Consider the following 27,985-nt stretch of genomic DNA (forward strand, 5'->3'; position numbering starts at 1 on the left):
ATGTCATAAAACGTTATGTATATTTCAGCGGTCATCAAAATTGAGTATTAAATATATATTTGTCGGTTTAAATAATCTTTATGACATTTGGATTTATAAATATAAGATGTTACATAGAAAATCTATTTGTTATGAAAGAAAAAAGAAAAACATTGTATGATATTTATTATTATTATTATTATTATTATTATTATTATTATTATTATTATTATTATCATTATCACTGTCATCATTATGTATCATTAATAGTATTATTATCATTGTCATCATCGATATAAGACTATTTGGAATTATATAAAAATTAATTCATATAAAAATATCAAAGTTCAGATAAAATATATCTATGAGTTTATTATTAATATGTTTTTTTCACAATAAGAGCATGAGCAATAACGTAGAATGTCAGTTAATCATTATCAATTAATAATTTACTTTGCGATACATAATATTTGTGATATATTAATCTGTATGAAATATTGTTTGTAAATATATATATATTTACTTTTTGGTACCACAACAGGATTAAACAACATAAGGCTATCATTTTAAAATAAAACAAAAAATTCCATTACAATTTACTAACTTGTCTAGATACTGATTTATATTATATAATATATTATAATTAAAACAAACATGTAATGCATAATATCTAATAAGTTACGTTATATATTATGAAATATTTGATTTATATATTCATATAGTTACTAATTCTTGTAAATAATTATACATTGAATTCAATTTATTTACGATATTTATGAAAAAAGAAAAAAATAAAGTATTATTTTTTCCACGATATTAATAAACAAAGATAATGATAGATCTGATTTAATATAAATTGATGAATATTATATTTTATTTTGTGTCATGCTTAAAATACATTAGAGCATGACAGACATAATTCTACATAGTGTTCATTCTATTATTCATTAAATTGCAGTGATTTTCTAGAAATGAGTGTTTTTGAGAGATTGAAAATGCAATTGGTATAATCCTTGTATAGATAAAATTATAGTTATAATATAACAGAGGAAATAATATATATATATATATATATATATATATATATATATATACACCCAAACATACAATAATTTTGTGCTCAAAAATTACACATATCAATAAACACAAAAAATAATATAAACAATGTAATAAATCTTATAAAATTATAAACCTTTTTTGTACAGGTTATGTTTTATCGCACGTTAAAAAGCTTTGCAGTAAAATGCGATTAATAAAGATTTCACATAACAAGAAAATATATTCATCATTTATATTATTTCACAAAATGAATTTTATATTTGTACAAAATTAATATTAATTATATATTGTAATATTAATTAAATATTTTCAATATCGATCAACGTTAATTATGATACATTGCATTAGTGTTTATATATTACATCAACAGATGGCGACATTTGTTATATCTTCGAACTATATACTATATATATATATATATATATATATATATATATAAAATGATTCACTTGTAATTTTCATTAGATGTATAGAACAATCGAAATGAGCAATATAATTTTCATTAATTTTGACGATATTGACGTTTAGGTCATATAATTTATAAAACAAACGTTTATTTCATTTGAAATAACGAAAAGTTTTTTAAAAGAGATGGATCAATTTTATATACACATATAAAACTGATAAAACCGATCATCGTTCGAATATATATATATATATATAAATCATTATAAAAAAAATAGGGTATACGATATTCGATTAGAACACTTTTTAAATCAAAAGGAGTTGATATTGAACAAAACGAAATTAGAAAAAGTTATGGCTATTAAGGGTCATTTAGTAAACAATACAAGGTACCGAATGTGTATATATATATATATATATATTTCCGGTCGCGAAACAATCTAATACTTTATGTGAACGGAAGCGTATGAGAATATCGATAAAGATCCTCCTCCTTCCTTTTCTCTAATGTCAAAACGAATTAATTTTTTTTCTTTTCTTTTCTTTTCTTTTCTAATATAGTTCAAACAATGACGAACGTACGGATTCCTAATATTATTTTCCCGTCATCAACTTATTTAAAAGTTATAATCACCAGACGAGACAGGTGATTATTTCATTCTATACTCGATAACAAAGACACATATATATATATATATATATATATTTAATAGGTCATCTATGTAAGAATAAAATAATACATTCTATTCTAATGAGATCGATGACAAGATTGGTACACGTTTCGTTCAACGATTGGATTTATCGTTCCGTATCGATCGATGACTACGAAGATTTTTCTGACGTCAATTGTTTGCAAGAAAAGAAAAGAAAGGAAGGAAGAAAGAAAAAAATAAATAATAGCAATAATAATATCGTGGAGGTTTCTTTTTTTTTTCTTTTCTTATTTTTTTTTATTTTTTTTTTTTTTTTTTTATTTTTTCTGTTCGCAGATAATTTAACATAAGACAATGGCAATTGTAGGATTTTCTCGAGTTAAAAGAGTTTCATCGTTATAATCGAAAATCGTTTTTATAAGGGAGGAGAGAGAGAAAAAAAAAGAAAAAGAAAGAAAAAAAGAAGAAGAAAAAAAAAAAGAAGAAACAAATAAAAAGAGACTTTCTAGTTTTTCCAAGATTAAGGATATACTATTATAAATATCTATTTATGGGTTACAATATACGCCGTAGAAAAATTACAAAACTAAGAGAAACTGTGAGAGTTCGAAAGATAATCCTTCTATTTTCTTTTTTTTTTCCTCTTCTTTTTTTTTCTTTTTTGTTTCTTTTTTTTTTTCTTTTAACATTTATCATTTACTCGAATACATATATATATATATATACATATATACTACAAAGGACAAAGGTGAATGTATAATACGTATGTGTATGTGTATATACATAAATTGCGTGTTCTCTACTTACTTTATGAGGCAAATTGTTCAAACTGAACATATCCGTGAATTCGCAGGCATAAGTAGGACGACCCTTTCTCGGACTATTGTTTTTCAAGAGTCGGAAAAGTCATCGTGTAATTACTCCTACGTATGAATATATATATATACACGTATATGTATATATGGGCGTGTATATATATATATATATATATATATATATGAAAGAAGATATAGAAGATTATAAAAGTTTGATCTGAAGATTACTATGTCTTAGGAAGCATCTAATTAATCTATTCAACGACACCATGTAACATGAACTACGCGTGAAAATTGGCGATGAGTAATTATTATGAAAAAAGAAAATGATTTCTCTCTCTCTCTATCTCTTTTCCTTTTTCTTTCTTTCTTTTTTTCTTTCCTCTTGAAAGCTTTCAATGTAAAATCAAGTGAGCTCACCTGTTGCATTCTCTCCCGTACGCGGGAACCAAGAAGGCATTCGATGTTAATGACGACTCGAAGAAGGATTCGTCGACTCGTGCAAGACCGAGTTTACACGATTTCCCTCGCGAGCATATTAATTCAAAATTGTTTCCTTTTTTTTCCTTTTTCTTCTTCTTCTTTTTCTTCTTCTTTTTTCTTTTTATTTATCTCAACTATGTAAGCTAAATTATAATGTATTATCATTTTAATAACAACAATAAAAAGAACGATGTAGAAAGAAAAAAGGGGAGAAAAAAATAAAAAAGAGAGATAGAGATAGAGAGGAAAATAGAGAGAGAGAGAGAGAGAGAGAGAGAGAGAAACGATACAAAGAAAATACTCAACATTTGTCTGTCATTTCTCATTGTAAGAGAAGAAACAGGACGAAAGCGGGAAAGCAAGTTGCGGTTTTATGTTCGTGCGAACGGCCGCGATCCTCCTCCTCTCTCGAATCGCGATCATCCACCGTGTTCCTTCACCTCGGTCACGGTTTGCGGATCATCCTCCGTACCAAAAATTTCTCAGTAAAGTCCTTTCTCTGATTCCGATATTCATCGTGATTGCACGCTTCGTAGATGGTATTTACTTTCGTATTTTTTTAAATTTCATCTCTTTCGAAAGCGATTCGAAATCAACGGATCTATAGATCTCTCGTTGTATTTATCTGATTTAATTTAATAATTTTTCTTTCCCTTTTCCTTTTTTCTTTTTTTTTTTTTTTTAATAGAGGTATCTACGTTTATGTATATATATATTTATGTATATATATATATATATATTTATATTTTTGTATTTTAAAATTTGATAGATATTATTACGTTATACTTATATTCACAATTTTATACATGCAATTATTAAACTTTATAGATACACTTGAAAGTAATATTACATATTATTTAAGTACGCATAATTAATTTCGTTGAAAGGATTAACAAAAACTCGTTGACGTATATATTACATGTTTCTTGAACTACTTCATCTATTCTTTCTTCCTTTCTTTCTTTCTTTCTCTTTCTAACTCCTCCACGCGTTAATACCAGGCGAGTCAAGTTATGCCGGAAAAGGAGCGTTATTGCGTGGGCACGATTGAATTATATAATGTAATATATCGACGGAAGTTAATTATAATTAAATTATGGGTCGTGTGTTTTGCTCGGTTTTTTTTTCTTTCTCTCTTTCTCTCTGTATCTATCTATCTATCTATCTATCTTTATCTATCTGTCCATATATACATATATATATATATATATATATATATATATATATATCTGTCTCTGTCTCTGTCTCTGTCTGTCTCTCTCTCTCTTTTTTTCTTTTTCATCTTCATTCATTTATCCAGTGAATAGGGTTTTGTGAAAGCCCCTCCGGACGGATGGGCTTCCTCCCTCGATGATTCCCCGCTTAGGAAGTCTACCTCGACTTCCCATGCCGTCTACTATCCCCCATCGATTTTCCTTTACTTCGTAGACGAAGAGATAACTCTACCGGTCGATGTCTCATAAGAGAAACCACTAAGAAAATTATTTATTATCCTTTAAGATATGATCAAGTATATATTTATAATTATTAAATATCTACGTATGTATATCAAATAATTTGTAATTATATGAATTAAGAACAAATTCCTCACCTATTTATGATAAATTTATTAATTGAATGTTTTCTATCATATCTCTCTGTAAAATTATTATTATTATTATTATTATTATTATTATTATTATTATTATTAATTTTTTGTTTCTTTTTGCAGAGAAAGAGAGAGAGAGAGAGAGAGAGAGAGAAAGAAGAATCTTAATTCGTAGGAATTATGAAAATAAATCGACAAAATAAATTTCAATGCGGATTTGGAGTATAATAATTGAAGCGAAGTTTATATCATCGTAAGGTGTATATGTAGTGATTAATTTTTTTTTCTTCTCTTTTTTTTTTTTACGATTAACTGTTATGTCGTACAGAAAGAGATTTGTAAGCATCGCATTGGATTTTATTCACTTTACGAACGTAGAAACGATGGACGCGAATCTTTGCGACATCCCGCACCGTCATTGTTCTCTCTGCCATAAGAGCCTTGCTCATATCGCAAGAATTCATTACCTTTCTCATACTTCAACGATACGGTCACTCTTAGATTCTAGATATTCTATAATCATTCGAGTTGTCCTATTATTGTCAGAATATTTCGAACGTTAGTGTATCATACAGGCACAGTTTATCCTTTGTTATATCACTGTGAAAAAAAGAATTTCAAATATTACGTACTCCGTATTGAATTTCGATATTTCGCTTAGATTTGCGAAGAAACTTTATAAGCGAATTCACAATAATTATCTGTATGCAATTGACGGGACCATAAATCGATCGATAAAGATGACGTAAGAATTATATTTACTGCGATCTTAATCGTGTACGAACGTCTTGACAAATTATGTAAGATGAGGAAAAAAAAAAAAAGAAAAAAGAAAAATGGAAAAAAGAAAAAAAAAAGAAAGGATGAAAAACATTTTTAATCGATTAATTTTCGACTATAAAATAAATTGTAAGTATGATCTTTATATTCATGTGATATATTTTATATATATAAAATTTATACAATATCGGTATGCAAATTGTATATAAAATAAATGTATATATAAGTGATAATTAATTAGAATTATAAAATTGTTCAATTTATCTTTGATCAGGTTATCTATCTATATGATTATTATTATATAAAATGTATGTAATATTTATTTACGGATATTCGATTGGCCAATTAATAAAATAGTAATTTGCAAGTAATTTAATATTGAAATAAATAACATTGTACATGTAAATATATTTTTATTAAAAATTTTTTAATATATCGTATTTAAATGAAATGACAATATACGTCTAAATCAAAAAAAAAAAACATTGTATACCTTACTATTGTTTTATTGAAAAAGAAAAAAAAAAAAGAATATATGAATAAAAGCTATAAAAATGGAGTATTATATTTATTGAAAGATTTTTTAATATTTTATATATTCAAATAAACAACGTTAATATTTGTTACTATGTATTGAAAATTTCGACTTTATCTATTTTGGCCAATCTAATGTTATATATAAACGTTCGATTGAAAGTAAGAAACAAATTATATTATATATATATATATATATATTGTTACTTGGTGTTCACTCATACGAATAATTCACGACATTCGATCACGACCCACGCGTAAAATGCATGCAACAGCAACAATGATGCCGTAGTTAACAGTGCGGCATCGTTTGAACCTTATTAGCAGAACGGAAGGACTCACGAATCCATCGCGAACGCGGAGATCGTTCGAGGAACGACGCGACGCAATAATCCCGAGAAGGCGACATATTAATTTCCCCCTTTTATAGGCGTGGCTCCTCCTCACGATTAGTCGGCGATCTCTCTATATTTTAGACTTGCTACGCGATCCTTTTTTAAATGACATGAATAAACGACTCCTCAATTCGGATAAAATAATACATTCGTTAAATCCTAATCAAAATTGGAACATTAATTTATCCTAAGAGTTTTTCTTCGTCTCTTTATCTCTTTTATCTTTTTCATTCTTTTTTCTTTTTTTCTTTTTTCTTTTTTTTTTTTTTTGTCTTCCCTTCTTTTCTTACAAAATCAATTGTCAAATTCATATCCGAAAGGATTATAATATTTTCTTGACAAACGTTCAAACACATAATAATAGATTTCACATTGTTGATATAAATTATTATTTTCATCTTCTTTTCAACGAGCTAAATGATATTAACTCGTTCGAGATTTCAATATCACTCAGAGATACGTCGCAATTTATATGAGTATATATATATATAAATATATATATATATATAAATTTTTCAAACGTATTTAATAAAATATTCTAATATGCACCGATCAATCAAACAATTAATCAATATCAATTAATTAACACGAAGTAATGTGCACAAACATAATTTATAATTACAGATTGATATAGAAGATGATTAATCGATTAAAATTCAATTATGACAATAATAAAGATAGTAATGATATAATAACACACACAGAGAGAGAGAGAGAGAGAGAGAGAGAGAGAGAGAGAGAGAAAAGGAAACATTACAAAACTATAAAAGTTCAACGATACGAATAAAAAAAACAACTACAATTTTCATATTCTAAGTTAAAAGTACTCTCGAAAGATCATGTATTCGAGTGCATTTAAGCTCGTACACGATCGCATATACGTATGTACATATTACATACGTATATATCTATCTGTATATATATATATATATATATATATGTATGTATGTGTGTGTGTATATATAATGTTGAATGGTGAGCGCGAAGGTTGACACCTACGCTTTCGTGTATGCGCTCGCGCGCGAACGCGTTCAAATGAGCTCTCCGTGCGTGTAAAACAGACGGCGCGGTCGAGACGTCGTCGGGTCCGCGTTTCTCAGCCGCGGAGTTAGTCATAGAATATATATATATATATATATTCATATATATATATACATATATATATACGGACAGGTAAGCGGAAAAATTGGCTCGAATCGACGGAACTACTTCCGGTGGAGCCAACCGCGGAGGCATCGTTCGTGAGCTCGCGCCGGCTGTAAGCTCGCTTGCTTTTGCTTGCTTGTTTGCTTGCTTGTATGTGTATAGGTGTGTGTGTGTGTGTGTGTGTGTGTATGCGCGCACAGCAGAAGCGTTCGAAGCAGCACCGACACCGACGATTTTATATTTAGAATTTAACCATCGAACAAAACCGGGAATAGAGATCAGGCCACATCCGGAACCCTTCGCCGATGTTTTTCAATCTAGGATACGAGGAAAATCCTCGTAAAGGGTTCCACGGTTAAATTTGTCTTTTGAAAACTTCCTTTTTCCTTTTTTTTTTTTTTTGTTTTTTCTTTTGATCTCTTTCTTTTCTATGGTAATCTTTTAGACATTAGTTACTCTCCATTCGAATTTCTCTATCTTTTCTTTATTATTATTTTAATTTCAGTATTCAAATGTACATTCAAATTTTTAATATCTCCTTTAGATTCTTTACAATTATATTATTTGATTTGATTTTTATTTCTATGAGAATTCATTCTTTTCTCTTTTCTTTTTCTTCTTTTTTCTTTTTTTTTTTTCTTTTTTTTTCTTTTTGGCCAATGAAATTTCTATTACGTACACATATTTATTTCTATTCATTAATAAGAGATACACGTTGATATATTTTCAATGTTTCATTTTATTACTTTATTTATTTATTTATTTATTTATTCGTAAAAGACTCGTTTTCTTTTTTTCATTAATGAAATGTTCATCAATGTTTTTATATTTTATTAGTTATACGTATATATATATATATATATATTTTTTTTTTCTTCTTCTTATTCTTATAAAGGAACATTTAAAAGAATTTTATAGTTTCTAAAATGATAATTTAGACGTTCCACGAAAGTATCTATAATAATAGACACGCGATTTAAAATTAAAATAGATAAATAGCATCATAAAGTTAGTAAGCGTTAACATCATTACAATGTAGTCTATATAATAGAAGAAAGGCACTACTAGTGAGTTTCCTGTTTCGCACACACACACACACACACACACATAGATACATAGATAACTACGAGAAAAATAATTATTCTATAATACTCATTTATTCTTATTTTCTAGATCCCATATAAGGTAAAATATACTTATATATGAATGATGGTAAAGATCAGTATGTCGTCGACACTATACTTTCTCGCTCGCACGGATTTATTATTTCGCGTAACGAGACCGAGAGTAATATACACATATATACATACATACATACATACATACATACATACATACATACATACATACATATATATATATATACATACAAATATATGCATATTGCGTGAATAAAAATCATAAACATAGAAAAAGAAAAAAAACAAAGAAAAAGAACAAAAAAAAAAAAAAATAAAATATGTGATAGATATTTTTCGTATATCCTTCATATACCCTACGTTCTCATCTTGAAATATTAGAGAATCAAATTTCTGACTCCTTATGGACAATTTGACCCGTATATCAGTATCCTACTTCCGTTTGATTTCTATTATTAAAAGGAATACAATATAACAGTGGGATTATTTTTCTCTGGCATCTTACCTCGTCTACGTATTACCGATGCAACGTTAAACTTTTACGTCGACATAATTCGCCATCGTCGTTGTCGTCCACGTTGATCTTGGTCTTGAGTGTTGGTGTTGTGTCTATCTAAGAAATTTAACATAAGTTTGATGACTTGGTCTAATAGAACAGAAAGAGAGAGAGAGAGAGAGAGAGAGAGAGAGAGAAAGAGAGAGAGGGATAGAGGTAGAAAGAAAAAGAGATAGAGATAGGAAATAGAGTTTTACGTCTTCGTCGACATCAGAGATAAACTCTATCCGACGTAGAGAAAAGCTGTGACAAATGATTTGTGGTCTTGTATCATTCACGTTCATTAAGACGCAAGGACCACGCGAGATGAACATGAAAGAGAACGACGAAGTAAGAGGAAAGATTGTTTTTTTTTTCTTTTTTCTTTCTTTTTTTTTCCTCTTCTTCATTTCTTCTTTTTTTTTTTCAATGGTGGTTCAACCGGTCTCCTTCTCTCTCTCTCTCTTTCTCTCTGTCTCGATTTACTCGATATGCATCTTCACTGCGGACATTTACCAGAAACCGTCGGTCATCCTTTACGGATGTAGACGTGTTACGATAGCAAGTAGAATACGTAAGAGAGGAACGTTCGCTCTTCATCTATCATCGGAACATACGCGTAATATGCGAACATGAACGTTCGATTCCATTCTATGTATTTTACTCGTTAACGTCAATGACGTATTTTCGATGAATCTTAGAAAATAATTGGATAACAACTATATATGTTTACTTATGTACTCACTCATCTATTTATTTATTTATTTATTTATATATTTATTTCTTCATTTATTTATTTAACTAGTTCGTGAAACATATTTACACGCATTTCCCTTTATATCACGATAATCGCACTCGCCGAGAGTTATCTTTTGCGCTCAAGGATTACCACCATGTGTCGTCATGGTATGATTATTCATCGTCGTTTCCTTTTCGTTAAGATACGTTTTAATCATTAGAATTGCACCGTATAACTCGCTTGGATTTTTTCTCTTTTTCTTTTATTTAAATAAATTTTTTTTTCTTTTTTTTTCTCTTTCTTTTTTTTTTTTCTTTTTTTTTTTTTTCCTTTATTCCGTCGAACAGAAAGGATCGACAGACGTGCGCGATTAAGAAAGTGTGACGCAGAAATTTACTTTCTCATTTCTCCTGCAATGAGATAGAAAAAGATAGTCTTATATTGTATTTCATTTATGGAAAATTATCGAGAGTAAACTAGGAGATGCAATATGTTGTAAAAGAGAGAGAGAGAGAGGGAGAGAGAGAGAGAAAAGAAAAAAAAAGGAAAACGGAGGAAGAAAAAATTAAAAATTAAAAAAAAAAAAAGGAAAAAGAAAAAGAATAAAATAAAATAAAGCATAAATATTATGAAAGATCGAATTTTCTCTTGGACAAGATTTTCAAACAATTAAACGTTCAATCGATTTTGTCGTTGTATTTAACAAATAAAAACGACGAACTCGTTCCAATCGAGTTCTCGTCTACGTCGAGCCAGTGAATCGGTCAAGGAGAAATTTCTAAGAGCACGTGGTACGTTATATATATATATATATATATATATGTACATGCATGTACGTAAAGTAAGTATATCATATATACGTAGATACATGTATAGGTATATACATACATAGATATCATCAAAGTTGATCGTCGTAAGTATTCGTGTCGGTAGTTTTGCATCGATCTCACCTTCGATGATCATCGTCGTTGTCGTCGTTGTCGTCGTCGTTATCGTTATCGTCGTCGTAGTCGTCGTCGTCGTCGTCATTGTCGTTGTGTAGTCGTCCGTCGTTGTAAGTAGTCGTGTCGTGCATAGCATTACGCGTTCACGCTGAATGGCACGGAACGATGCACGTGCTACGTGCGTTACGTCAGGACGCATGCGCGTTAAGAACGTAAAGCCCGTACGTACGCGACTGTCACTACCACGACTTCATTCATATTTTTTCCTTCTAGCTTCAGCACTCCACCACCACCACCACCACCACCACCACCACCATTACCACTACCACCACCATACTACTGCTACTACTACTACTACTACTACCACTACTACCACTACCACTACCACTACACAACAACAACACACCAGTTCCATTCACGCGTTCGTTCGGTTGATCGAGCCGGTCGCGAGAGTCGCGTAGTAACACATAAACGCACACGATTTCTCTTCGATTGGTTTACCGCCGATAATGCTCCACATTCATACGCGATAATTCTCACTACGTCATTGTACACGTATAGACCGTATACATCGCGTACGCCGATACATTTATACCTTTATGTATATATATATATATATATATATATATATATATATATATGCATACGTAGTTACGAACGACATGCATATCTATTTACATACTTACACGGCAAAGATCGCGATCTTTTTTCATGCTTAGCTCTCTCTCTCTCTCTCTCTCTCTCTCTCCCTCTTTCTCTCTCTCTTTCTCTCTCTCGATCTCGTAAAGCGTATCTCGTCATCGACTTTCTTCCATCGTTTCATTCCACGACACGATATTCATCGTGTTTATTTAAATCACCATTACGAGACTTTCTCGATCGAGAATGAAATTGCATCGTTCATTGACAGCGCGATATTTCAATTTTGTTCCCTCCGTTTTTTTTCTCTCTTTTCTTATCCTTTTTCCCTTCTTCTTCTTCTTCTTCTTTTTTCTTTTTAATTATTTTTTTTTATTTTTTTTATTTACTTCCTTTCCCTTTTCTTTTTTCTTTTTCCTTTTTTCTTTTCTTTTAGAAAAAGATTACATTCTTGACACACACATACATATACATATACATATGTATGTATGTATGTATGTATGTATATATTACAATACGAACGTTCGCGTATACAAGCGTTAAAATATTTTTCAAGGACTAATTTGCACGATACATTATTAGAAGTATAAATTTGCACTTTATTGAGCCCCATCCGTATTTATATATATATATATATATACATACTTACATAAATAGATACATGTGTAATATATTTATGTACATAGGTATTTATGTATGTATGTATATATATGTATATATGTATAAGAGCCACTTATCTTCGATCCTTTCATAATGCGTCAGATAACGTCCGATAAGTCGCGTGCCTTAACGTATAAAAGAGTTTCGTTGTAGACCGATAAGAGACACCCATTCCTGTAATGTTTTACATTATCAATGAACAGGCACGCAAAAGGAACAGACGGCACGAGGAACGTGTATACAAACAATTATGATGTAATACGTGACTCTTTCCAATCGATTAGAGAACGAAATTTTTCTACTTCTTCTACTTCTTCTACTTCTTCTTCTTAGGATTTGCGAAAGTTTGCGGATTTTTACAAGATCCTTCCACCTACGCACCTTTTCTTTCTTATTTTCTAGGACGATCGATTTTTTTCTATATATATATATATATATATATATATACATCTTTCTTCTCTTCTCTTTTTCTTCCTTTAAATTCGAAACTCGAAATTCGAGCGAATGCATAAAGAACGCATTATTCTTTATCGTGCGAAAGGAAGCGATAGGTTCGAGGATAAGATTCGAAGGATTTACTCAAGAATTTCATTTCCGGCGATAACGAAGAGGGAATTTGTCGGACGGGAAGGGTGTTCGTTCGTGTACATACATACATACATATATATACCCATATATACATATATAAAAACACATAACTAGCATAGGACGTCGATACTTTCGGATAACGCATCGTCAATGACGTCAAATATTTTTGACCACCAATCTCCCCTCCACCTATCTACGGACTGTTTTAAATCCTCACACACGGCGTACCGGGCCCTCGTTTCCCTTGCGCGCAAAATAGCACCGTAAAATGATTCTGTTGGTGGTGTGTGCGATTACCGGCCATTACCGGCCATAATGATAGAACGTGCGTAAGCGCGTTGCAACGACGCTCGGAGATTTTAACAGACGGCTCCTTTTGGAATGGACTAAAAAAGAAAAAAAAAAAAAAAAAAAACAGAAAAAGAAAGAAAGGAAAAAAAAAGGGAAAAAATAATAAAGAAGAAAAGAAAAGAGGAAAGAAACAAGAAAAAATTGAAAAGAAAGCACTCAGCTGTTCATATGTATAGCATCTACGTATATGTGTATATATATATATGTGTGTGTGTGTGTGTATATATATATATATGTATATATGTATTTACGTATGTACGTAAGACGGAACCTTGTAATTTCCGTATTTTCGTTCGTCAAGAGAAGCCGACTTAATTACACGGTTAATCGTGCAATTTACCACCACCATCACTACCGCCAATGACGACGATGCGCGTCGCCTTCGTTATTTGTCCTTCCCGCAAAAGAAAAAGAAAAAGAAAAAGAGCAAACGAAAGAAAGAAAAGTCTAATTGCAAAGCAAGTAATACTGTATACGTTCAAAAAGAAGGAAAAAAAAGGAAAAAGAAAAAGAAATAGAATGGGATGGTCTTGATAATAGACGTAAACTCACCTGACCTGATACTTATCGCTCTCACGATAAATGAATCGCATTATGCTTCGAGATATCGCCGCGATAAATCGACACGACTTACGTAATTTCATCGTGAGAGATCGTATCGTTTGATCGTAGTACGAGCTAGTGTTTACGCGAAGGCTCGATGACCTGCGTTGAAGATAATCAAGAGTGTAAATTAATCGAACGAATTTCCCAATGATTTACGATAATTCCCTTGTTCGCATTTAACATGCTACAACGCGAGTATATGTAGTTTTTTATTGCATGCGGAAATATGCATAAGAGAAGAAGGTTATGTATTTAATATTATTTTTATTATTGTTATTATTACTAATGTTATTATTATTATTATTATTAGTATTATTTATTAGACATTTAACGAGTCGTGCATCGATGCATGGCGACAGAAAAAGGAAGGAAAGAGAGAAAGAGAGAGAGACACGTAACATTTGGTACATCGCCATCGTCGCGAGTCGGATCCATCCGTTTCCTGCCATTCTAAAGAGTGAAATACATACTTCCTTACTATCATCGTCATCGTCATCGTCTTCGTCGTCGTCGTCGTCGTCATCCTTCCCGTGGTCCACCCACGTAAAGACTTTCCGGATATTTTTTCTTTCTTTGTTTTTCTCTCTTTTTTTTTTTTAACCTAAACCATCTTCTAACATGCATCCCGTGCAACTTTATTGTACAAACCGACGAGAAGAGGTTAAAAGAAAAGGAGAAAGTTAAAGAAAGAGTTATATCTAATTTGAAAAAGGATTAGGGATAAAGAGAAAGATAGAGAGATAGAAAGAAAGATAGATAGATAAATAGACAGAGAGATAAATAGATAGATAGATAGATAGATAGATAGAGAAAGAAAGGAGGGAAAGAACAGTAGCACGATCGATTGGTTTGTTCGAGAGAAAGAGAGAAACAAAGAAAAAGAGAGAGAAAGAGAAATAGAGAGATAGCGAGACAGCGAGAGAAAGAGAAAGAGAGACAGTAAAGAGCCAATCGTCCTTGCACTTCGCGACGGCCCTTCGCGAATTCGGGCCACGCTCGTGTACGTCACTGGGATTTCGTAGCGTCGTGGCGCATGGTGGTGGTAAACTAAATATGGTGGGGGTAAAGAACTGAAGAGAGGAGAAGCATTGAGTAGTGGGGATAGCTCGGACGAGAGAGAGAGAGAGAGAGAGAGTGGTGGGGATAGTCCGACTCACGGAGCTCGTAGAGACTGGAAGCGCGGAGGGACGGAGAGAGGTAAAGGGTAGAGGAGAGTGGAGAGGAGAGGAGAGAGGTGGAGAGGAAGCGAGCCATTGCGCCATCAGGAAGTGGCTCACCACTTACACGCGCGAAGTTAACCGGCGACACGCACGCTTGTGCGCGCGCGAGAGTATGTTCGAACAAGAGAGAGAGAGGGGGGGGAAGAAGAGAGGAGGGTACCCAGAGGCAGACGGACTTAACGCATCGAGGAGAGATAAGAAGAGAATATAGGCACCGTCTAAAGAGCGGTGGCGGCGCTCGAGCGAACGAACGACGAATGGTTGGTAGTGGTGGTAGTGGCGATGGAGGTGGTGGTGGAGGTTGAATAGTAGTAGTAGTAGTAGTAGTAGTAGTAGTGGGGGGTGGGTCGAGTGAAACGATGGAAGGCTCGTCCGAGAGCGGTGGTTTAACCCTGCCTGCGCTGAGCGCGCGTGTGCGTGAGCGTTCTCGCACGACATTCGGGACACCCGGTAGGTACGCGTCAAGACCGTATACGTACGGCTCTAACCCACCGGCGTTCTCCTTTCTTTCCACCACCTTCCTCAACCCCCTCTCATTCCCTCTCCGATTCTTTATTTTTTGACTTACTATGTCTTATTTACCTTTTTTCCCGCCTTCTTTTTTTTTTCTTCCTTTCTTTTTCTTTTTCTTCATCCATTATCCCTCGCCTTCGAATATATTATTCTTCTTTGTTCCCCATCCCTCTTTTTCTCTCTCATTCTCTCCCCCTCTCTTTTTCTTACTCTCTATCTTTCTCTCTGTTCGCTAATTAAAATTCTTCTTTAAATACACATTGTATATAAGTTATATACATTATATATATATATATATATATATATATATATATATATATATATATGTATCTGATGATGAAAAATAAATTTCGTATTGTGCGATATAATGCGTTCATAATTCGCACGTTTTAAACACGCAGACGTTAGAACTTATGTTCTGCGTTATCCATATTTAAGATCAACTTATAATTATTTTTCCGCGGTCTCTGAATTCAGAACGAGAAATTCAGATTTACGCGATTGTATTTTAGTACGTCGTTTAGTTCCCGCGGTTTAGTTTCCCGCTTTCTTCCGTCGACTTTGGCTTGGATCCTCGTCCTCGTCTCTGTAACAGATACCATTGTTTCTCTTCTAACGTCATTTTCTTTCTTATAATACGAGCCACAAGTTAAATGCGCAAAATACGCTTATACACACACACATATATATACATATGTATATACACACATATATATATATATATATATATAATAATCCTTGCGGTATCGCTTAATGCTCTTGAAGAATTAGATAATTCTAAAGTATATATATATATATATATATATGTACACTTATCGTTATGTAGAAACAATAACTCGTGCCATCCGTAAAAATTACCACTCATATCTCGGCGAATTAGGTTACCTCGCCCCTTTAGTGGTAGGCGTGTATTTCTCAATTCGGGGTTGGGTTAATCACCAACAGAGGCACATCCCTAATTATCACGGACCGAGTTTAACGATAGTCCAAAAGGTTTTATCATTCGTCACTGCCAACATTTTTTTTCGAGGAAATACATGAACAATTTTCAAAAAAAATAAAGAAAATAAAAAAGAATAATAACAACGAATCCTTAAAATAAGTACCAAATCAACGCGGACGATTATTTTATCCGTAGAAACAAAAAGTTGATCCATTTTCTTTCTGGACTTCTTTACGATTAAAGAAAGAAAAAGAAAAATGACGCGACGTTTATTGAAATGTAAAGATATATATATATATATATGATTTAGGCTCGGCGTTCCTAGAATTTTTTTTTCTTTTTTTGTTCTTTAGATGAAGTTGTCATCGAAAACTGCTGTGAACAGAGATTGTGATTATTATAAGATCATTTTTTCCCAATAAAAAATCATTAAGGATTATTAATTAATGATATTCTAATTGGAATCATCGTTATGCCAAAATTCCCTAAACGAACTAACCTCTTTCATATTGTTACATTTCTAAAATAAAACTTTTTCTTTTTATTTATCATAGAAATTTTATATTATACTGACCTCTCGATTATAAATTAAGGAAGAAATAAAGGGATCTTTTCTGTTAGGAACAATAGAGAACAAAAGAAAAAAATATATATATATATTAAGGAAACTTTACATGATATGATGTGTCAAATATTTCAAGAGAGTACGAAATAAAACAGCCGACTTCCGGTTTCTACCGGAAGTTCAATGATTTCAAATTTGTTTTTATGAAATATTCCTGTATTATTTTCATTAATTAGATATTCTAATCGACTATCTTTAAAAAAAAAAATTATTAAACAATTTATAGGTCCAAAATTAATAATCGGTGAATACATATACATATATATATACTTTTCCTTTTATAAATAAACGCGAGTTATCGATATCGACGAAATATTTCGAATAGAAGGTAACAAATCGCGATTTTGGCGTATTGGAAGACGATCATGAACGAAATAGTTTTCTCATTGATCGATCAATCGATCGATCGATCGATTAGTTGATCGATCGATTTCTCGTCTTATCGTCGACGAAGGTAACTATTTTATCTGAGTGTTATGCAGCAAAAGCAATATCAATGTCGGTCAGTCATGAATTAAAAAAAAAAAATATATATATACACATATATATACATACATATATATATATATATATATGTATGTATTACGTTAACCTTAAGTATCAATGAAACATATAGAGAGTGGCTTATCGTTACGAGAGTTGGGTCCTCGCCGGTATCTATCTACCAGTCAATAAAGAGCCTTAATCACGACTATAACAGAGAAGAGAGAGACTGAGAGAGAGAGAGAGAGAGAGAGAGAGAGAGAGAGAGAGAGAGAGAGAGAGAACAACGAAGGAATTTCTTTCTCCAGTTCCGTCTATTACGTCCTTTAAAAAAAAGGCACACGATGCTCACGAGCGAACGAACAAGTTAAAGCAAGTAGTAGGTACACTTACCACATAGGTACCTACGCATATACATATATATATATATAATATATATACATATGCATACGGTTAGGTCTCTTTTAAATCGCGAACGAATCGCAACTAAGTGAGTGAGTGCTAACTAAAGTGCTATGATAAATAGTGTACTAAGATACAATAAATCGTCGCGATTCACTCATAAATTATATCAAGTAACTAATAAATCACATGACGCATACCGACTGAGAGATCAGACTCGCTCGTTAATTTTAAATCTTGTGGATAACGTTATTTTGTATATATATATATATATATATTATATATATATATACATATATATACATATGCAAGTATGTGTATGTTTGTATGAATTATAATAATTATAATCTTAAAATAAAATAAACATTTTTTTCCTTATGAAATTCCCAAAGGAGAGCTCTTACCCCGTGAGCAACCCCGTTCTTCACCTTGATTTCGTTCTTGACCCGTAACAATTATCAGAGAACGGAAATACGATACATATTTCATGTGCCGTGACGCGTCAAGGAACATAAGAAGAGAAGAAAGGACAGAAGGAGAAGAAAAAAAAAAAAAAAAAAAAAAAAAGAAAAAAAAGGAGAGAAAAAAAAAGAACAAGAAAAAGAGGAAGGTATAAAAAAAATTCTTTCGTATAATAAAATTCTTTGATATTCGTTCGCCACACAGGACGCAATAAAATAAAAAAAAAAACTAAATAATTAAATAATTAACTAACTAACCTAACGTAAATAAGTAAATAAGTAAGTAACTAAGTACGTACGTAGCGCCGAAGCGTTAAAAAGGGCTGGGGGAAAAAAGAAGACATTCTCTCACGCTCGGGACGACGTAACGAATGGTACGTCGTTGCACAAAAAGGTACGTAGGAAGTAAGAGGCGGCGTAAAAAAGAGATATAGAAGGGGAAAGAGAAAGAGAGTGAGAGAGTGAAAGAGAATGATAGAGAAAGACAGAGAGAGAGAGAGAGAGAGAAAGAGAGAGAAAGAGAAAGAGAGAGAGAGAAAGAAACTAGGAGGAGGGGCACCGTGGTGCCCAGCGTGGGGCGCCACTCGCAAACGATACGCTCCTGATTAGAACCCATTCACAGAATGAACGAACCGCTTGCGTTCCGTTCGTGTAGTCACTCAGTAGTGTCATGGAGGTAACATGGCCGAGGAGACGCGCCTAGTTCGCGTTGAAGAGAGGCTAAGGATTAAAATCGGTACGAAGGATAAATAAGTTCGTAGAGTGTTGTCTTTTAGAAATTATATATAGAGACGACATTTATTCGTATTGTCGTGGGACGTCTCAAATTATCGTCGAGAAGAAAAATCTTATTACTCGCGAGTCGTGGTCCCGTGGTACGAAGGAAGAGAGAAACAGAGAGAGAGAGAGAGAGAGAGAGAAAGAGAGAGAGAAAGAGAGAAAGAGAAAGAGAGAGAGAGAGAGAGAGAGTGGGTGAGCGAGCAAGCGAGCGAGCGAAAGAACGAACGAACGAACGAACGAACGAACGAACGAACGTACGTACGTACGTATGTACGAACGAACGAGCGAGCGAACGAACGAACGTACTAGCGAGCGAGAGTAAGAGAAAGAAAAAAGAAAGAAAAAATGAAAAAGAAAAGGAGCGAGAACGAGAGTGAGTGAGTGAGTGAGTGAGTGAACGAACGAATAAGTGAGTGAGTGAGTGAGTGAGTGAGTGAGTAAGAGAAAAATGAGAGAAAGAGAAAAATGAGAGAAAGAGATAGAGAGAGAGAGAGAAAGAGCGAGAGGTTTCTCAGAGTTCGAATTTCTTCCATTTACTTCTCTTCGTATCTCCGTAGTCGTCGGGATGTCACCTAATTTCAACTTTACACGGATCCGCTCACGTCGAGCATTTCTTTTTTTCTTTTCTCTCTCTCTCTCTCTCTCTCTCTCTTTCTCTCTCGCTCTTTTATTCGAGAGGAGGAGAAAAAAAAGAGGAAAGAATAGGATAAAACAACGATGAACAATTCTCGTTGATTAGTTTCCTGATCATCGTGATCATCGTCGTCATCATCATGATCATCATCATTATCATCATTATCATCATCAAGTCGTGTCCAACACGACGGACAGAGAGAGAGAGAGAGAGAGAGAGAGATGTGTGTTTGTTTTATCAGAAGAGGCATCATGCGCGCGAGTATTGTGAGTCGCTAGAACTGAGGTTCGATTGTATGTGTGTGAGTGAGAGAGAGAAAGAAAGAAAGAGAGAGAGACAGAGAGAGAGAGAGAGAGAGAGAGAGAGAGAGAGAGAAAGAGAGAGAAAGAGAAAGAAAGAGTGAGTGAAAGAGAGAAAGAGAGGACAACGTTTACGGGACGGACACGGTGTTTCCGTCTCCCTGTAACGCGACGAACGAACGAACGAACGAAAGAACGTACGAACGAACGAACCCTTTCCTTGAAATTTCCAATCAGCCTATGTTATACGCTTACATTCTCAACTCCCACGCGTCTACGGTGCCCCTACGGTGGTGCCGCGAGGCGTGCGCGCGGGAGTGCCTTTGTGGCAAATGTGCGTGTTTAGGGGGGTTAGGAGGGTGGGCGTAGGAGGGGAAAGAAGGGAGGATGATGATGATGATGAGGAGGAGGAAAAGGTGGTGGTGGTGGTGGTGATGGAGGTTCTTCTTTCTTCGTGTGCGTTCGTAAGCGCGTTTTTATCTGTCTCCTTTTCTCCTCCTCCTCCTTCTCCTCCTCCTCCTCATACTTCTTTGTGCTTGTTTGATGCTCTTTTTGTGTGTGCGTGTGGTGTGTGTTCTAACGCGCCCAGTGTACCTGTCGCGTATGCGTATGTATATATATATATATATATATATATATATATCTTTCTCTTTCTTTCTGTATGCGTTCAGCGTGTCGCGTGTGCCTCTCTCTCTCTTTCTCTTTCTCTCTGTCTGTTTCTTTCTTTTTTTGCATCTCTCTGTCTCTGTCACACTCTCTTTTTCTCTCTATCTATCTTTCTCTCTCTCTCTCTCTCTCTCTCTCTCTCTCTCTCGCGCTCCCTCTCGATCGCAGGAAACGAAATCGTGTGGCCGCACGAAGCGCGTATACATACATACAGCGCGATAAAATTCCTCCGCGTGCAAACCGCGCGGTCTACCGAGTAAAAGAGAGAGAAAGAGAGAGAGAGAGAGAGAGAGAGAGGGAGAGGAGCTCTCTTTACTGTGTGTACCCCTCTTTACGCTCGGTTTTCTTCGAAAGATTTGAAGAAGAAATGAGACAGACACACACACACACACACAGGATGTCCGTTCGAAAGATGATGATGATGATTCGATTGGAAACAGATAGAGAGAGAGAGGAAGTTTGGATCAATCGGAAGTTTGGATTATCCACGTTTACTTTTAGTATTTTTTTTTCTCTTTCCTTCTCTCTCTCTCTCTCTCTCTCTCTCTCCCTCTCTCTTTTTATTCTTTTTTCTTTATATATATGTATGTATGTATGTAGGTATGGATGTATGTATGTATGTATGTATGTATGTATGTATGTATGTATGTAGGTATGGATGTATGTATGTATGTATTTTTATCTTTTCTCTTTCACCTACTTCAAACTCAGATTGCCGAAAGTATAAGTCATTGTCATTGTGTGAAAGATTTGTTATACTTACGAATATACTTTCGCTTAAAACGTGAAGAAAAGACGAGACCGTTATACTTCTTGTCCTTGTTCTTTTTCTTCTTCGTCTTCGTCTTCTTTTTCTTCTCCTTTCGATAATTTCACTAACTCGTCTTTTAGATACGTATATATATATATATATTTTTTTTTTCTTTTATTGTCAATGATCGTAATTCGAGCGCACAAAACGATTCAACGTTCATGTTTCTCCATTGTTTTCGTTTCATCTTTGATTTCACTGATTTTAACGCGTCATAAAATAATAATAGACCTGTCTCTCTTCGTTCTTAGAATGACTGACAATGATGAGAGTGTAGTAGTAATAATAGTAGTACGCTGCGTGTGTTGTTGACAATCGAATGATTTGCGTTTTGCGAGAGTGTGAAAAAAAATTTGCAGTTCCCAAACGTTGTGTAGTGACGTAATATTGTGATCGAAGGAGAAAAGGATCAAGGCTTATTTAAATAATATCGTGTAAAAGAAGAATCGTGTTAATAAAGGTATATGATGATTGTTATTTATAGGTGAAGCAAAAAATCTACAAAGTAGAAGTCATGGGTCTCCGGGTACAAGAGATGTATACTGTGCACTGTCACTTGACCAGGAAGAGATATTCAGAACGACAACTATGGAGAGAACGCTTAAGTAAATGTTTTTTTTAAATATCATTGAATATTTTCTTTCTTACTTTTTTTTTTCTTTTTTTTTTTTTACTTATATACAACCGTCAAATAGATTTGAATCAACTTTTTTTTTTTTTTAATCAACATTAAAGCTTCCATCATCCCAATTACAACATTTCATTTTATGCAGTCCTTTCTTCGGGGAGGAGTTTCAGTTCGAGGTACCCCGCAAATTTCGATACCTTGGTATTTATGTCTATGATAGAGATAGGCACTTAAAGCAAGACAAAATTCTGGGAAAAGTAGCAATAAAGAGGGAAGATTTAGCGACATATCATAATAAAGAACATTGGTTTCCATTAAAACCAGTTGATGCCGATTCTGAGGTACAGGGGAAAGCTCATTTAGAACTTGCTTTGCAGCCTCAAGTTGGACATGTTCAACCAAAACTTACAGTCAGGTAAATCAAAATATTCTTAAGTTATGATATTATTTAAAGATTTTTTAATTTGACTTTGATCATATATATATATATATATCTGTCTTAAAAAAGTTGATCTGTTATATCTAATTATGCTTTTACAGAGTAATAGAATGTAGTGAATTAACTATTAAAAATGGTGGCTGTGATCCTTTTGCAACTGTTACGGTCATCTATAGTAATGGTAAACAAATATCAAAGCGCACGAAAGTTAAGAAAAAAACAGTATCTCCTTATTTTAATGAGACGTTTGTTTTTGAGGTATTTATATCTTTTATATAAATTTTCTTTTTTTGAACAATATTTATACATTATTTATTTAAATGAATAAATAAATATTTCTTTATATATTTTCATATACATATGTATATATATTCTATTTTTACAGCCAGAACTAATGGAATATAAAGATAAAGATGTATCTCATTATTCTATTGATGGAGGAGAAGTTGGTGAAGTTGTAGTTGGCTTATGGCATGCGTCTCCTGGTATGGGAGAACAACCTGCATTTCTAGGAGAAGTGCGTGTTACATTAAGAGGACTTCAGAAGCAACCAACTAGTACAACAACTGCGTGGTACATTTTGTTATATCTATACTCTTCTATTTAATTTGTGACATCACATTAAATATTTAAAATAAAATGGTGTAAGGAGCAGTCTTTTTTTCTTCTGCTTTTGATCTTTATATATATTATGTTATGTTCTTTTTAAATTTAATTTTTCTTTATTAGGTATTTTCTTCAACCAAGAGCAGCAAAACATAGACCAAATAAAATTTCAAGTAATTCAACACCACCGGGTACCCTTCCAGGCTTAGGGTCATTACGTTTAAAAATTCATTATACAGCTGATCATGTTTTCCCATCTGGAATGTATGAAAGATTGAGAACTTTATTATTACAAAGTGTTAATGTTCAACCGATAACATCATCTGCTGTTTATATTTTGGGTGAAATTGTGGCTTCCAAAATGGAAGCTGCGCAACCACTGGTTAGAGTGTTAGTTCATCATGGACAATTAGTGTCTGTGATGCGAGCACTTGCAAGTCATGAAATTTCTAAACTAACGTAAGTTTCCCTTTCAAATATGAATATGTAGTTATATACGATGCAGAAGAATTTATCATTTCATTTTACAGTGATCCAACAACTATTTTCCGCGGTAATACATTAGTCAGTAAAATGATGGATGAAGGCATGAGATTAGCAGGTCTTCATTATTTACATAGTACATTAAGACCAGCAATGGAGCAGGTCTTTTTAGAAAGGAAACCTTGCGAAATAGATCCTACAAGGGTAAAGGATGCAAATACGATACAAACGAATTTAGCAAATCTAAAGGTAAGATGAGTTTAATATATAAATTATTTGATTGAAATAATACTTGATATTTTGTACTTTTGAGCAATGAATTTTAATATTTTTTTGTACGCGGTTTTTTTTTTTTTTTTATTACAGGAATATGTAGAAAGAGTATTTACAGCTATAACAACGTCTGGTGTAAGATGTCCGCCATTAATGTGTGAAATGTTTTGGTGTTTACGAGAACTTGCTGCAACTCATTTTCCAAAGAATAAAGAAGTACGTTACTCCGTGATAAGTGGTTTTATTTTCCTAAGATTTTTCGCACCTGCGATATTGGGACCAAGATTATTTGACATCACTACTGAACAAATTGTAAGTAATTAATTAAATGTATTAATTAATCATATGTTTCAAATATAAAATAGAAAAGATTCCAATCTGTATATGAATTTTTATTACTTATTGTTTATATTAATTTATATTAATTTGTATTATAGGATTCTCAAACAAATAGAACGTTAACATTAATATCTAAAACAATTCAAAGTCTGGGTAATTTAGTGAGTTGTAGAGGAGGAGCTGGTAGCGTTTGTAAAGAGGAATATATGGAATGTGTATATAGGTATGTAATTGGGGATACATGTATGTTAAATAAATCCATAATAATCTTTAGAGAATGAATCATATTTTCTTGTATAATTCCTAGTTTATTTTTCCAGAGAATTTTATACAGAAAGACATATACAAGCTGTTAAACAATTTTTGGAACTTATATCGACTAGTAGCAGTAGCGGTGCAACGAAACAACGACCTACGATGTTGCAAGAACAACCAGTTGTGTTGAAAGAAGGGTAAGTTAAATCTTTACTTATTCAAATTGAAGTTCCATAGCAATTGTAAAAGTTTTACAAGATTATATTTTATATAATTGAAGTTGTTAACTTTATGTTTCTAATAGAATATATTTCCTTTTTGTGCATACTATCGATTGTACTAAGAGGTTTGTATTGTAAAAAACAAAAAAAAAAAAAAAGAAAAAAAAGAAGAAGAAAGAAAAATATTGTCCATAGCGAGTTATATAGTTACTATGTTTTTTCTTCTTACAGAATAATGATCAAGAGGGCTCAAGGGAGAAAAAGGTTTGGAAGAAAAAATTTTAAACAGAGATACTTTAGATTAACTACACAAGATTTAACTTACTCCAAAACAAAAGGTAAGAGAAAATGTCGATATTATGTTGTATTTTTGGTAACATTAAAAAGTTATTAAATACTTAAAATCAGTTTATATTTATTTTACAGGTAAAGAACCTTTATGTAAAATTCCTTTGGAGGAAATACTCGCGGTTGAAAGGTTACACGAAGATTCTTTCAAGATGAAAAATATGTTTCAAATAGTACAACCACAAAGAGCATTGTATGTTCAAGCTGGTAATTGTGTGGAAGAAAAAGAATGGATCGACATACTTACGAAGATATGTCATACAAATAGTAATAGATTAGAAAAATATCATCCTAGTGCATATATTAATGGCCATTGGCTTTGGTAAGTAAAAAGTAATGTGAAAAATATATTTTTTAAATATAAGTATCATATGATATATCTTCTTCTTATTTTTGTATACATGGTATTTCATAGTTGTCGTGCAGCATCTGAAGTAGCTCCAGGATGCAGTGAGGTGTCTCCAGGTATAGAGGCTGGTTTACGCATGGTTCTAGATCCTGATCGGGATTTACAAAGGATACATTCTTTGATTTTCACCAATATGCCTCGGCTTGAAACATTAATGAGTGCATGTGAGTGTCAGGCAGTGTATGGGGCGAGTGATATGTGTGTGATACCAGGTGGTGGGTCTCTTATTGAAGACGTTCCATCTTGTTTTAAAACTTTAACTTCGTTGAGAGAAGCTGCATATGCTTTGCAGCACGAACATAGAGCTTACTTTAGAAGACTAGCACGTGATACCAAGTATGGGAGCAAGTAAGTTTTATATTTATCATTGTTTCTATATTATTAAATCCATCGCATAGAGAAAATTATAAATATTATTATTAATATTTTCTTTTATAAATCTTTTATAATTTAAATTATTTTAGACAAGCACCTATTGGTGACGATAATTACCTCCATTTAGCTGCCAGAGCTGGTTTTGATAGTCAGCTAACAAAACGTGCTTATGAAACAGATAGCTTAAATCAGCGTTGTACAGATGCAGACCATTGTTATGATATTGGATTTTCTAGACGAATAGAAGATCGAAGATACGACGATACACTCAGGAAATGTCTAGATTCTGACTCCATCAATCGTAGGTATGAGAATGAAAGTAATTTGTTAAGACGCTATGACAGTAGTACTGATACTATTAAAAGTATACAAAATGATCTCAAAAAATTTGATCATAGTTTAAACAATACATTAAGATCTGAAAAATCTGAAAGAAATGGAAATGAAAATATGGAAAATCGTAAAAGACTTGATAGCTCTGCTTTGTTGGCAACAGATGGAATTAATCTATCTGGTACACTGTCAAGAAAGTTAAATAATTATGATAATACTAGAAAACTGGATGAATGTACATTGACAAGAAGAATAAGGGATGACATAAATGACATATCCTGTACTGCTATGAGTGAACGTGGCAATCATTAATTTAATTGTAATATAAAAAATACACGCTCTACGTTCCTAGGACACATTTTTAGAGGAAACTTTGTCCGTGCATTCGCATTAGTTATATTTCAAGAAGAGATGGCACTCAAATTCAATTCTGACTATACAAGGCTATATATATTTTTTTACTACTCATACAGATATATATATATATACACACATATATATATGTATGTACATATATATATATTAATATGTAATACTGCTTTTGCTTACATATTGTTGACTCTTGTGCAATAGGGTCATCTCTTTCCTTTTTTTTTTCCTTTTTTTTTTTTTTCTTTTTTGTACACGCGATTTTAATATTTTTTTGAATTATGTAAGTTCTGGTTGTCTTACGTGCACAAAACTTTTGAAGCTATAAGATCAAAAGACTTCAAGAAGCCATTTTTATGTATTTGGTTTCTTATGACGCTGTGGAAAACTGAACATCTCGTCAAACGACAAAAATTTCTATTATTTATTTATTTATTTTCACGTCATTTTAAAAAGCTGGTAATAATGTATGTGCATTAAATATGATGCAATAACACAATGTGTTATCGATTGCATAAGTTATAATCTCATAGACTGGGGATAATTTAATTATCGCCAGTTTTAACTGATAAATATTTAGGGAACATAATAGCTATTTTTAATTATGAAAATATTATTTTAGGTGAATATATTATTTAATTATCATTGTTTTTCATTCATAATTGCATCAATTTATAACTGAAATATGTATATATCTCTAAAAAGAATAATTGAAATATTAAATATTTGTCATACAGTTTAATAAATACATATAACAAAAAATACATATGAGACATGCCAAAATTATGGTATGTCTGTATTATAATAGATGTCACTTAAATTTCATAAAGTAATTAAATTAAATAAACTTGAACTATATACGAAAAATTGAACAAAATTAAAGCTTGTTAATCCAAAGAGGCCTGAGTGCTAAACAGTTCTAAATTAAATGTTTGCAATCACTATTAACAGCATTATGAAATGTTGTTAAGTGCTTGATATGTAAAATTATTTCTACCATATCATATCATTATTTTTATTATTATTAATGTT

The 27,985-nt window shown here is 32.5% G+C and overlaps 2 protein-coding genes across 18 annotated transcripts; one reads left to right on the forward strand and one right to left on the reverse strand.

Moving 5' to 3' along the window:
• Positions 1–4,563: 4,563 nt before the first annotated feature.
• Positions 4,564–22,369, reverse strand: LOC124956503 (putative uncharacterized protein DDB_G0275629). 10 transcript variants are annotated; one of them, XR_007103274.1, is made up of 5 exons: positions 21,828–22,369; positions 9,482–9,585; positions 5,450–5,582; positions 4,986–5,031; positions 4,564–4,866 (listed from the first exon to the last, which is right to left on the reverse strand). XR_007103274.1 is itself a non-coding variant. In XM_047512395.1 (3 exons), the coding sequence occupies exons 1-2, from the start codon at positions 11,391–11,393 to the stop codon at positions 9,494–9,496; spliced, it is 351 nt and encodes a 116-aa protein (XP_047368351.1). In that variant the 5' UTR covers positions 11,394–11,530; the 3' UTR covers positions 4,564–4,866; positions 9,482–9,493. The 10 variants fall into 10 exon arrangements, 4 of the variants coding, with proteins under 4 accessions (XP_047368351.1, XP_047368353.1, XP_047368352.1 ...); XR_007103272.1 differs by having other exon boundaries at positions 9,482–9,589; XR_007103273.1 differs by lacking the exon at positions 21,828–22,369 and adding an exon at positions 14,509–15,930 and having other exon boundaries at positions 9,482–9,589.
• On the forward strand, positions 13,503–27,981 carry LOC124956493 (ras GTPase-activating protein 3). 8 transcript variants are annotated; one of them, XM_047512374.1, is made up of 17 exons: positions 13,503–14,281; positions 14,362–15,518; positions 18,617–18,834; positions 22,360–22,480; positions 22,649–22,918; positions 23,044–23,200; positions 23,328–23,515; positions 23,672–24,007; positions 24,079–24,280; positions 24,398–24,616; positions 24,742–24,866; positions 24,964–25,095; positions 25,203–25,244; positions 25,351–25,457; positions 25,546–25,789; positions 25,883–26,224; positions 26,341–27,981. In XM_047512374.1, exons 4-17 carry the CDS (start codon positions 22,464–22,466, stop codon positions 26,894–26,896), a joined length of 2,937 nt encoding a protein of 978 aa, XP_047368330.1. In that variant the 5' UTR covers positions 13,503–14,281; positions 14,362–15,518; positions 18,617–18,834; positions 22,360–22,463; the 3' UTR covers positions 26,897–27,981. The 8 variants fall into 8 exon arrangements, with proteins under 8 accessions (XP_047368330.1, XP_047368329.1, XP_047368331.1 ...); XM_047512373.1 differs by having other exon boundaries at positions 13,503–15,518; XM_047512376.1 differs by lacking the exons at positions 13,503–14,281; positions 14,362–15,518 and adding an exon at positions 15,593–15,708.
• Positions 27,982–27,985: the final 4 nt, after the last annotated feature.

The sequence above is a fragment of the Vespa velutina genome, chromosome 22 (genome assembly GCF_912470025.1).
Source record: "Vespa velutina chromosome 22, iVesVel2.1, whole genome shotgun sequence".
Classification (NCBI taxonomy): domain Eukaryota; kingdom Metazoa; phylum Arthropoda; class Insecta; order Hymenoptera; family Vespidae; genus Vespa; species Vespa velutina.